Genomic DNA, 13,760 nt, shown 5'->3' with positions numbered 1-13,760 from the left:
AATTATACTGCTTCTGAGGCAACTAACGTAAGTGACTCCTCATGAGTGGCATCTCACTTCAGAACTCAAACCGTGAATGTAAAAACATGAAGTCCTCTGGCTTGGGGAAAAAATCTGAAATGTATTATCCACCATTTCTTCCCTAGCTGACTTTGTATCGCACATTAAATGCATACACCTTATTTCTGAAGTTTAATATAGTTACTTGCTTTGGGCTATAAAACATAATCAGCTTTTCCTCAGTTCTGCTGCATAACTTACAAGAAGCGTATACTGTACAAGTGTATGTTGCAAGGAAGCTCCTGCTACATTTCCAACACACTGGTGTTAGTGCACTAAGAAAGGTAGCAAAATTTAAAACACCTTCACAATGTAATGTGGCTGTCTCTGACAGAGAAGTTTTGATAATGCAATAAAGGCCTAAGAAAAATGAAATACTTATAGATCAAGCTAATGTTTTCTAGGCAAGGCTTTGTTTGCTGTTTAACACTTACTGGTCAGTTATTAGTGCTCTCTCTTATTGGAAGAAAAAAGAAGACCATCAAAAATTAAATTCTACCTCTGTGTCAAGAAATCCAGTTGTACTCAGTGGTCTTTTTTCTTCCAGCACTACTGTAGCAGAACTTATAGCCCAATCTTTTACTAAATCTTTCTGGTTCTCGTTGATAACAGGCCTATTATAATCCTGGCTGTCATCCACTCCAAATACCTGAAAATGAAACAAACCATTACATACATTAACCCAATACCATCCTGATACAATGTTCAATGTTAATGGATGGATGGTGGCATGCTGGAGAGTGAGTTTAAACAGGTTGTTGTATTATGCTTATCTGTCATCTTGGTGAAATCTACAAATTAAGCAGAAGAAATATCTACAGCAATTAAAAAAGAGCAGAAGTCTATGTCAACACTGTGAAAATTCAAGCAACTGCTAGTTGGAATGGTCAGATATGAAAAAATGACACTGATGAAAAAAACAAAAGGTAAAGGCAAAATCATTACAAAAATCATTTTACACTCCATTTCCCAATTAAGGAAAAAAACCAGTAACTGGAACACCAAATTTTCAGATTTTTACTATTATCTAGTGAAAACAAGAAATACAAATGCTTACATCTGCTACTAACATGCTTGTTGAATTATTTCTCTAATCCAAACAAAATTTCAGTTTTTCATTTGTTAGGGACTTAGCAGATGTTAGAAGTCCACCAGGTCTCACAAACCATGCAGACTCATCTCATTCAAGATGTGACTTGCCACAGTTCTACTACACTGCTTCCTACTGATGCTTGTATTAATCCCTTCCACTTGTGATAGAGTAATTTTCCCATGACTTTTTAAACCATTACTCAAAGAAAAATACTGGAAAAATGTTATTACCACAGCAATTTAGTAATAAGGACTTAAGCAGGAGAGCCAGCACATTGCCTGTCAAATTTCTCATGAGTCATAGATACTAAGGAATATGAATTGCCTTCAGAATTGATGTATACTTCAAAGGTATTTTAGAGAATATTTTGTATCTTGGAAACATATCATTTACAAAATGTATAAATTTTTGCCTAAGAAATAAATTCACTACTACTAAGGACTTGGAGATTAAAAAAAATTACAGAATAAAAATGGAACACCCCCCCCTCCTCCCCCCCCCCATTAAAATTGGCTGCTAAAAAGAAACTGTTAGCATCAAAAATTGTTTTGTCTTAGAGAAAGACAAAAAAAAAAAGGGAAGAAGGAAATGACCTTGACAGATGCTATCATCTTGTAAAAAACACTACTAGTGAAAAAGAGGAAGAGATATACAGAATTACTTTTTCCCCCGAAACTGTTTTGTAATTCAGTTTTGCACAGCAAAGCTAGAGGACTAGTTTATTAAAATTCTGAACAAGGTTAGTGTTTTTAAAATAGATTCACCACTAGATGGCCACAAACCATAATTTTTTTTAGTGTCTGAGAAGCAGATGAAGGAAAAAAAAAAAAAAAAAAAAGTTAGGCACCCTGTCATTCAACTGCTGCTTATGATCTACTGTGTCCAGAAAGATGTTGCTATAGCATTTATACATTTATAACTGAGGAAGCTTTTTCAAAAGCATTGGATTTGTATTTTGCTCTCGTGCAAAAAGCCTGCTTTCTGCAGCTCTAAAACTGAGGCAATGCTCCCTAATTTTCAGTTAATACATAAATCATGTCTAGATATACTTATGCACTATTTGCTTAAGAGTATTTCATAAATTTCTTTTCTTAGAAATAAGTATGATACAACTTACGTTTTCTCTTTAATGATATACTTTTGATTTGTACAGTTATAGCAATTTTTGAGGACAGAAACCAGTTCTCTTTCACTACCTCCCTCCTTTGAATATATCGCTACTCTGCAGCCACTTTTTTCCTTGTTTAACGTAGTTCCATTGATTACAGAGTTTTACATTTTCTTTTAAATGAAAGGAAATTCTGATTTTATTGCATAAGCACCTAAAGGAAAATATTAATACAACACTTCCATATCTAATCAGGACTACAGGACTAAATTGCTGCCTGTAAATTGCTTCATATTATCTGGTGGCACATTCATTTACCATGTCAAATTTCTTGTATCACAAACAACAGCTCCTGAGGCTTCTTTCTTTCAGTCCTACCTTTTCTAGGATTGAAGTCCTACTCAAGCAAATTTTATTATTCTTCTCCTAGTACTGAAATTACTGCAAAACCAAATTTGAATATTGCCTGTTTCTTCTGTGAAAGGTAAAAGCAGCAGCAATAAGACTCAAGGAATAGATTTACCTCCTAGTACTACTCTTACTGCTCCCTCTGTATATATAGTGGGGATATCATAGGCAGGAAAAAATATGCAAAATATTTGGGGACACTACTATTAGAAATAAAAGGAAAGCATCCCTTTCAATAAATGTGTATTTTCGCACTACACATTCATTCTACATGTAGGAGCACTGGTAAGTGCATGCACCTGCCCTAAGTTCCATCGCTACACAACTGTAAAGCTCCTCTTCTCAGCAAGAAAGAAGATTCCCCCAAGTGTGATCTAGCCCAAAGACTAAATTTCAGAACTGTGATATACGAAAACCCTTTGAAAACAATGCCATTAATACATAATTAAGAATTTAAATATGAAAACTATGCAAAAGATAAAACAAATCATGTTTAATATTTGACAAAATTTAGAACATCACTTACACGCCTGTCATACATCTGCAGAAAATTAATACTATCAGAATTTCAGGATTAACCAATCCACTTAATACTGTTCACCAAATAATGAGAATATACCCTCAACAGAAACAGCCATGGAATAACCTGAAGGTTTCTGCTGGAAATCGTGTCTCTGCCATTTAGAAAAATGCAACTTGTACTTTATGGGTTGCTATGATAAGGTATGTGTACAAACAGTGGGCTATTGTGATTGAAGCCTTAATGGAGAAAGACCTGTATCTTCCTACAAAGACTGAATGACATTCTTCAAGGCTTCCAATTCTTCAGATGTTTCTGTTCTTTAAATATCTTCATGATTTTAAAGTCATTTAAGGAAGATATTAATGCTGGTTTTTAAACAGATGTCATTTAAAAATGAAACTACCAGAGAAAGATTATTTCTAAGCTAACAGCTTCGCATAAGCAATCATTCTGGAAAGTTAGTTTTCTGCCCTGCTCTGCCTTATTACTGTTTATTTTTATGAAATTATATTTTAGCAGAAAGAGTAGATTATTTCATAAAGCTACAAAACAAAACCCAGGATAATAATTTTCACAGAATCTCTGAAATCTGACTGACGGGGAAAAAATCTAGGCACTGCACCAATCTGCATCATTACATGGGGTTCCTGCAGGGTCTCTGCCACAGAGCTGTAATGGTGGAACTATCAGAAACATATAAACTGTGGTGGTGGTGTTTAAGAATAGCTACTTTATTGTTATGAAGCATGAAGCAACTTCCCTTGCAAATCAGGACATTTTGAATGGCAGGGGAACGACAACAATATTGTTGTAGAAAGCCAAGCCCCATCTGTGAAATGTAGTCAGCATAATTTTGTTTAACCTGCCATCAAGTTGACCTCTTAAGCAAATGGATTAACAGGTGATAGTCAGACTGCATCCAGTACTGGTCACCCCATGACATGAGAGACACTGTCTAACTGGAGGGAGCTTAGCAGGGGCCACCAAGATGGTCAAGGCTGGAGCACTTTTCCCTGCGGGGAGAGTCTGGAGAAGCTGGGCTTGATTAATCTGGAAAAGGGAAGGCTTTGTGGGTGCCTAACAGCAGCCCCCCAGTACCTACTGGGAGCATTTCAAGATGACAGCCAGGATCTTCACAGTAATGCATGGCAGGAGGACAAGGGATAACTCACTTAAGTTGAAACAAGAGAGGTTCAGACAGGATATAAAGAAAAGCTTTTTCACTCTGAGGACAGCCAAGCAAGGTTGCCTAGTCTCTGTCCCTGTAGGGTGCAAAGACCCAGATGGATAAAGTCCTGGGCAACCTGTCTGACCTCAAAGCTGACCCTGCTTTGAGCAGGGCGTTGGACTACAGACCTCCTAAGGTCCTTTCCAGCTTATGTGATCCTATGATCCTTAATATCCTAGATAATAACTTAGCACCTCAGGTCAGCCTTCTAGCTCAAAGAGTCAGTCTTGAGAAATCCCAAAGGGAAATCCAATAATTTCTCAACTACAGAACTGCTAACACTATGGCTGACATATAATGAAGTCTCCTAAATCAGCAGGGACAAAGGGAATTTCCGACACATACTTTCAATTTCAAAGCACTGAATGGTAAGCCCTCCAAAGAGCCCCCTGTGATACTCTATTTACATTCTGTGGTTCCACCAGTAAAACAAAGGGACAAAACAGCAGGCTAAAAATACAGCAAGTCCCAAAGCATCATGCTGTTACTTGCTGGAATGCAAACTCAGCCTGAGAAGTACAGAGGAGAAGTACAAAGTAACTGATGGCAAAACAATTGCACCTTGATGTAGATATTAATAAATTCCATCACTTTATCTCAGCAACACTTCTTCCAATACTGTAACTGAGAACGTTATCTACATAGAACAGTAATTTTTTAAATTCTTTATCAAATATCAAACAAGAATTAACAAAGTCTATGTAACACAACACAAGCAAGATGCAATCACTGCAATAAGTACTGGCATATTTTTGGAGACAGCAGGAGTTACAGGACCAAGTCTGAGCACGTGCCTTGTCCTCTTCTGCAAGGGCTAATTTTGTAGAAAGCAGAGGAATCTGTTTTGGCAAGCCATACACATTTCCCTGTGAAAACAGCTCATGACTCAGAGCACACCTGCTTGTCACCATAGTTGAAGCACAGCTTTAACCCAAGTTAGCTTTAGTGATCGGGAATTGGTCTTGTTCACTCTCTTTGCCCCTCTCCCTTGCCCTCCAACAGATGAATTAATATATTTTGTACCATAGATGAACTATACTAGAGGTCAGTATAATGATGTCAGGATTAATTATCAAAAGTGATGATTCTTTAAAACCACAGAAGGCATTTTTCTTTATTGATATTTTCTTTATTGATTTGCGAGACCTTCTAGAAATTAAAATAAAAACTGGTCAGAAAAATTAATGGCACCAGGAACCATTTTTCTGAATCAAAAGGAAGAAAATGGGTTAGCTGGAAAAAAAAAAAAAAACCAAACCCAAAAATCCCCAAAGCCCCACTTGATGTTTTCCTCATGTGCTTTTTATAAACATTAAAGTTCTTGAGTAAGAAAAAACTTTTTCCAGTTGTATCTCTTTTACATGACTTTCAGAGTTCCTAATGTTGGGACTTTACACTTACTTTTATTTAGTTTCAGGACATTAATTTTAAACTATGCCATGGTTTATGAAGATCACACTGCAGTTCTACAATATTATAATTAGTCAGTACTTAATGTCCACAGAACTAGTTCCTCATCCAAATCGTTACTGAAAATACTGATATCAGTAGAAGAAAATGTCTTATTTGAGACTCTGAATAGATATGTTCACTCAGTTTTATAGCAAATTATGTATATTAGTACAGGGATTCTATCATTCTGCATACATACTTACTACACAAAGCATTAGAAAGCATTTCTAAGACCACTAACAAAAATTAGGAGCATAAATTTTATTCAAAATACAACTCTGAAGAATTCTATCTAGTTTTATAATTTTGAGTTTCTAAATTTCTCCCAATAGTCTTACCATGGTAGTCTTAACATAAAGGATATGCAGTAATTACTAATAGTATTAATAAGATTGACAGAAACCCGACAAATAAATAACAAGGATTCTAGTTGCAATTCAGAGAGCTGTAACTACGAACCTATCCATTAATGATGGTATTTGTAAACTATACGCATTTGAATAATTCTCCTTCTGTTCTTTCAGATCTTAACAACAGCTATAGCCACAATCTGGAGATATTTGTAAAGGATGACAATTTAAATGCTATTAATTTCAGTGCAAGCAATTTGTATACAAGGAGCAGAACAAAACCCAAAGACAAAAAGTGTGTAAAAGGGAATTCAAAGATGAACAGTTAAAAAAGCAAACTACACCAAAGCAGAGCACAGATAAGGGGCTGTACTGTACAGTGCATTAAAGACAGGACCATGGCAAAATAAAACAAGGAGCAAGTGATTAAATTTGACATAAGGTATTTGCCATTGTAAAGTGATGGGAATGTAAATTACAATATCAATTATGTTTCATAGCTTTTTTAGGGGAAAGTAATATGATGAATATATTTGATTATCAGGGAAGTCAAATAAAAGTAGATTTCAGAAACTGAGCTGTGAACTGATACAGTCAGACCAGCAAGAAAGAAAAAAAAAAAGAAAAAAAAAAGAGGGAAGAGACATGAATTTGGAAACACAAGTAGATTTGGACACAGCTTGGCTGTACTAAGCAAGAAGAAGAATGTGTAAATAAGCCACACTCAAAGGATGCTTGATTGATGGGAAGAGAGGATTCCAGAGAGCAGGGAAATGGAAGAGGCTTCAGATCCATATTGCAGATTATCTTGGCAATGCTGCGCTTAGTGTGCAGACTGAGGTCCTCATCATTCTTCCAAAGAAGGTGGTCCAGACATTCATAATATACACCAGTAAATTGGTTGTTACAAGTCAGAGTTACTGGTCACATTGAAAAGACAAAAGAGAAACATTTTCTTCCCACCTTTGAGAAAGTGCGATGAGCCAGAGTACAATGCCTAAGCTCACTTTGTGTTTAGCTACTGCATGAACTGTGTTTAACCAAGTTGCTTCTGAGAATTCTGATTTTAATAGTTTTTGCTTGTTCTTGGCAGTTATCCTAGCCATCCCAGGCAAACAGACTGTATTCTGTGCAGGGCATATCTCATGAATAGCCATGGATCTTCACAGAAGCTGTTTATGTTGTTTTAACTATATATTGAAGATACAGAATCAGATGCAAGACGCTCTGGTATAAAAAAAAAAGCTACATAAGCAAATGAAAAGGATGAACGTGCCAAGTCTAATAACTTCCTCTTAACCAGACGCCAGTTACATATTTACATGCATACATATTTTGTACCTGTTTGCTACAGTGAAGAATTAATTTTCTTTAGAATTCCAAATTAAAAAAGAAACAATAAGGTTAGAGACTGCAAGACTCCTCCCCTCAGAAGAAAAAAGATTAAAAACATCGTCTGAACTCTTGACAAAATTTATACACTTAAGTGATTTGACAGGCTTCAACTGTTCTACTGCTTTTTCAGCATTGTATTCATAAAATAGTCATTCTGCAACCAAGACACTCTGTGGGGCTAAAAGGCACTCTTTGTAGAAGAAATTGCTGAAGCAATGGTAAAAGCCATTAAACCCAGAGGGTGTGAAAAGGCAGAAGACTTGAAAGTCATTTTCTGAAAATAGATACATCTGTCTTGGTTTCTTAAACAGTCATTGAAAAATGCGGAGATTTTTTTTTTCTCCAAACTTACTCTGTGCCCATTGATTCTTCTCAAGTAGTTTGTCATTTATAATACTGCAAAAATTTGCCAAGAGGAGTTCCATAACATGTATGTTAACTCTGTAACATGAGGAGTTATAACAACATGTGTGTTAAGTATTGTAATGAAAAACATTTCCCCCTCCCTACTCCACTTGCACTGTATATATAAGTTTTTGGATAAACATAGTTTTAGTGAAAGAGTTCAGAATACACATTTTCTAATAAACCTTGCAGATGTTAAAAAAAAAAAGTTTTAATTTGGTATATGGCTCCATGTTTTAAAATCAATCCCTGCTGTGCATTGCACACTATTTACAAATGATGGAAAACATCTGAATTAGTGTATGCTTCTCACAGAACTAGACTGATATATACAAATGTAACATTATAATAAAATACCTACTTATGATTTTATCACTCTTACTTTCAAAATATTTAGCATAACATTAAACTTAAACTTGTCAGTCCACAATTCTTCATTTAGCAGTTATTTTATGCTTAATACAATCTTTCATGCTATCTGCAAGATTACTGATAAAACTTTAAGGTTTGCAACAGAGAAGACAAGATGTGGTAAACAAGCTTTATGAAGACTTAAAGCAACAACAACAACAAATCATTGAAAAGTACACAGTCCTTGAAGAACACATTAGCCAGTAACACAATACGGTATGAACAGATATACCCTGGGAGCAAAAAGAGTAAGGAGATTCCATTTTATTATGATTGCCTTTCAGAATAGATTCCCACTCATATACATACTAAAAAAAAAGTCAAAACAAACTGAAATATAAGTATCATCGTGAGCAGAAAGATGCAGAAAATGAAACGGAAAACCTGCTGTCTATATGAACATGAACAGCTTTCCCTCCAAAATGATTAGTTATTCCAAATTTTTAGAGGAAAAAAAGAACCTCTCTGAAGACTGTGTCAATAGAATAATATTTTGTGTATACTCTTTGTGTAGTATACAATCAAGTAAAATTAAAGATGATAGCATGCACATTAAAAACAAGGTCATTACTATTATGGCCTATCTATATAAACAAAGACTTTGAAACAGCATCCTTCTTCAATTTAAAATAAATTGGAACATGATCTAAAATAAGAACTTTTCATTGAAAACAAAATCATTAAATGGTCACAACAATTCTTTTTGAAGATGACAGAAGCATGGGCTGAGGTTTGATTTTGGTAGTTCTTTTCAAGTTTTACTTCTGGTTGGGAGTCAGTATGTTGAATTTGAGATCTAAAATTACTTTGCTCATGAAAAAAATCAATTATTTATCAGGAAATTTAAATGACTATAACATAATTGAAGAAAACAATTTTGGGACCAAAGAAAACTTTATCTAAGCCCAATGTTTCCACATGCATATGAGCTGCTGTAACATGCTGGATTCCCTGGTTAGTTAGGCTGATGAGAATTGAAACATACATATAGCCTCTATTCTGTTCCTTCCCTTCCCACACGTGCAAAGAAGAGTTTAACTCCGCTATTGTAAGTTCTACAAAGTACTTCCATTCAGAAATACCCTGAAATGAAACTGGCTGAAGAAGAAAACAAACAAAAAACCCCTACACAAAATGAAGAAAAAAGGACCCCCCAAGAAAACCCCAGAAGAGCTTGCAAAAAACTCACTGAACTGCTTTTTATTTCTTGCAATAGCCTCAAAGTATTTAATATTCCAAAACCATCCAGAATTATTTGCACGTTCGTTTATTAAAATTTATTACTGGTAGGATTTTGCTTTATTGAAAAAAGGAAACTCATTAGCCTGGTAATTTGCAGTCTTTGTATATCAACAAAAAGGAAGATGAACTGCCGAAACATCATTTTGAATTCTTTCATCCACTGACAGACTTACCTTTTCCATGGCTGAGGAAGATTTTTTTTTTTAACCTGATATGACTGCTGAGAACAATTTCCTTCTACTAGAACAAATTTTATTTATTTAAAAAATGTAAAACAGATAGAAAATTTACAACTTAGTGCAAAATAGAGAGCAATTGCTAAGTGTTAACAGAAGAAAGCATTGAACCTACCTAAAGATCAGAACAGCCGGATGTAAAAGAAAAACAAGTCTTACAACTGTGCCCCATCTACTCATGTATTTTATGTGTTAGAAATAACACTGAAAGCATGTTCTAAATCAAATCAAGATCCTGAATTTGTTTTATTTTGTACTTAGCTTTTAGCTGCAACAATAAGGGTACTATTCTGCTAGAAAGAGTTGTGGCTTTCTGAAGCTGTTTGAGTAGAGAATATTGTATGTCTGGTATGTTCAAGGTGGTCTTTGTAGTATGTAAGAGCAGCTTTTCTTCTTTACCTATTGAAGAAATTGCTCTCAATGGTAATTTTAAAAAGAGCTCTACAAGTATAAAAAGAGAGCCAGCATCTATTATTCAATCATAACTTTTTTCCACGTTATTGATGTATTTAATTTCTAAACCTGTTTGCCTACTAACCAATTCATACTTCTCTGTGAATTCAAGTGACATTTGAACACCTGGATGCAGAATATCATCGGCTAATGAAAGGACTTTTAGGAAGGTAGGTTTATTGCTATTTTTCAAGTGTTCTCTATTTATAAAGAACATTAAGACACAACCATACATTTATACTGTGGAGAACAAGTAAAAAGACCATGAGTTTGTGAGGAACAGTCCCCATCTTGCTCAGAATTTATATTTTGTGAATTAAAGGTGACAGAGGACCATATGGAAACCCATGATAGAATAAAAATGCAAGTAAACTAGTAACAGAAGAGAGAATTCTACAACACATTTCCATACCAGTAATAATGACAGTATTCACACAATCTCTATATATCAAAAAACCAACAGAATTTGAAAGAAATTGTAATAATGTCAAGTTACTGAAAAATAAAAATGAGTGAGAAGTCCTAGAATATGTGTTTCAGAGAAAATTTCAATACTACAAGATGGAGAATGTATGCATGGGTTTGCGTTACTTGTGAAAAGCACAGCTGGATCCTATGTAAGCACAGGAATATTGCGGAGATAGCATTCTCACCAGTTGATTGACTAAGGAGAGAAGGCAGTTACAGTGGGTAAGTAACAGCTGAAGATTGCAACTTCTTCCAAATTATAACCACTATCTCTACAATGGGAACTCTGACAAATCTTTCCATTCAGAAGTATCACGAAATGAAATTCGCTTAAGCGAAAACAAACACACACCACACCTCCCCCCCCACCATACCCTTCACTCCTTCTATAATAGTTTCATGTTTTGATATTTGTCCTGGACATATATGTGTACATGTATTATATTTTAAAATAGAAACAACTATGAAATTTTCTTAGGTTGACTGCTTCTCTGTCTCTGCCTAATAACACAGCCTGAGATTTCTCCTAACCTCTACAAAATTTGATGTTGTTTTTTATTTTTTTAATTACTTTTTAAAATTTATTTTTTTAGTTATTCTCCAAGATGTTTGTTTTGTTCTAAGAAACATGACACACCAATTCTAAACATAAATAACCTGTTCAAAACTGGCCACAAGGCTATGACATTTAATTCCTATGACAGTATCTTTAAGATTTATGAATAAAATTCAAATAACAACACAAAAGAAACAATTATTAGTATTCCTGAAATACTAAGTAATTACATCAGTTCCTATCATAGCTGATCTAAGCATAGAAGATGTGAAAATACAATCAATCCAAATGACTAACTGACATACAAGTGAAACAGGAATGATCTTTGGAGGATTCCAGGCATGTATGGGTCTTGCATGTTTGGTTTTTGGTTTTTTTTCTATTTACAACTGCAAGCTGCTTACTATTTTTATGACGTAGTTCATTTTTTCACCATTTTTTTTTTTTAAATCTTGAAAATCTGCAAACAATTTAACAAATTTCTCTTTTCCTACTCAGTTCAGTGTCTGTGGGCATTTATATAAATTGATTTTATTCCAGTGATCTTGCCTGTCAGATCTTGGTATCTTGTCCGATTTTAATTTCATTGCCTCAGCAAATTATATAGGTGTTGAAAGTTGTGTAAGACACAAGCCTCAATGTTTTTGTAATCTTTCATTTTAGGTAAGTGACAGACATTCACCCCAAAACAGTCATTCATCACTGCAGATAAATTATTACACCTTTCTCTTAGGGAAAAGTACCTCACTAAAAAGCTTTTCTCCATTACTTAGACAATGTCTTCCTCTTTCCTTCTGATTATTTTTGTATCTTTCTCACATTATCTTTTCAAAAGCCAGGCTTTAAAATGGTCAAGAAAAAAAAATATGTTGTTTGTTATTCTACTCCTTTTCTGCTGTAGAGACAATACTTTTTTCTTTGAGACTGAAAGAGTAGCAGAGGAAGAAATGAATCCTTAGAAATCTAAATGAAATGAAGATGTTGAATAAGCAGGACAGCATCCTTTTTGGATTTTTAAAATCATTTCACTTAAGTATTTATTTTCCTTGAGTCTATTTCCTAGAATCTTTAGTAAAAGGCTACATTAAGCAAAAATGGTACTTTTGAAGGAAACAATACAGCTCAGCATTAAGGTCTCCCCCCCCTTTTTAAATTATATAGATTCTTTTTTTCTATTTTTCTGAGAATTTTAACTTTTGATTTCCTGCATGCTTCTCTTGGATTCTTAACTCAAAGAAGCATTATTAATCACACCTTGATTTTTGACAAGTTTACGCCATTCTTGCATTTGTGATTTGGACTTATACTCCTTTACCAAGAAAAGAATAGACTCTGCCTACAGGAGTAAGGCTAAGGCTAAGGCTTCCCAAGTGAATGAGTAACACTGAAAGTAATCTTTGGATATTTTGCCCATTCTCACCCTTTCCTCCAGTAAAAGGGAAAAAATACCCAAACCCAGAAGTATTTTATGCCATAGGAAATTCTTCAGGTGAGCCAGACATGGATCTTAGCACCATTCTAATGTAAACTATTACTGACAAGACTGCATTGTTTGTGCAAATGTGTTAGAAAGTTATCCTTGCTATTTGTAGTGCATTTTTACCCCAATCCTAGCAAACCCAACTCTTGAATTTCAGTTCATCTTCTGACCCAACAGACACTCTTACATGAGACTCAATTGAGCAGGCATTGTAACTGCGTAAAAAAAAGGACTGACTTGCCAACAAAGAAAGAGAGATGATACTGGAATTATTGATAAAATGTATACCAATAATTCTCTTAAATCCTCAATAAAGCAGCACAGCAGTCAACAGACTAACAAAAGTCCTTGTCTTATTCCTCACTTATCCACCTTTAGCAGAGTAACAGAATCCACAGCATTAGCAATTTAAAATAGGAAGGAAGCAAAGCTGAGCTCAGTTGGAGGAAGAAATTTTGGCTTCCATTTGGTTTTGATTTTCTTCACTGGATGTTTTTCTGCACTTCATAAAAATAATATCATACTTCTTTCATATTACCAAATCAAAGAAGAACTGTGCAGCAAGACTCTTTGAACTGGATGTAAAATATACACTTCATAATGCTTCAGTACAGATACTAAGTGAAAAGATATGAAAGACCTCAAAGAAAAAACATCTCTGCTTTACTTCCTAGTAAATCTTTAATTTCTAGTGGTGACACTTTTTAGGTTAGCAGTAAGAGGTATTTATGATATCCAAAAACTTTTTATACAACACAAAAAATATTAACCAATACTTTACTACCATCCCTACTGCTTGCATTCACCTCCTGCTCCTGAATCTCTCCTGTAACAGGAGAGATCTGTTTCAAACAAAAAACTGACTGTGGATATCCCAAATGGATATTAAAGA

General features: G+C 34.7%; 1 protein-coding gene across 1 annotated transcript in view; it reads right to left on the bottom strand.

Annotated features, from left to right (window-relative positions):
* Window positions 1–13,760, bottom strand: part of CEP170 (centrosomal protein 170kDa) — a 104,619-nt gene that overhangs the window by 37,776 nt on the left and 53,083 nt on the right. The window contains exon 10 of the mRNA XM_010562600.1: window positions 560–709. Within this exon, the coding sequence (XP_010560902.1) occupies window positions 560–709 (150 nt within the window). The remainder of the gene's footprint in view (window positions 1–559; window positions 710–13,760) is intronic.

Source organism: Haliaeetus leucocephalus, unplaced genomic scaffold (genome assembly GCF_000737465.1).
Source record: "Haliaeetus leucocephalus isolate CR32 unplaced genomic scaffold, Haliaeetus_leucocephalus-4.0 Scaffold162, whole genome shotgun sequence".
NCBI classification, from domain to species: domain Eukaryota; kingdom Metazoa; phylum Chordata; class Aves; order Accipitriformes; family Accipitridae; genus Haliaeetus; species Haliaeetus leucocephalus.
This window is presented reverse-complemented; position numbering and strand designations above follow the sequence as displayed.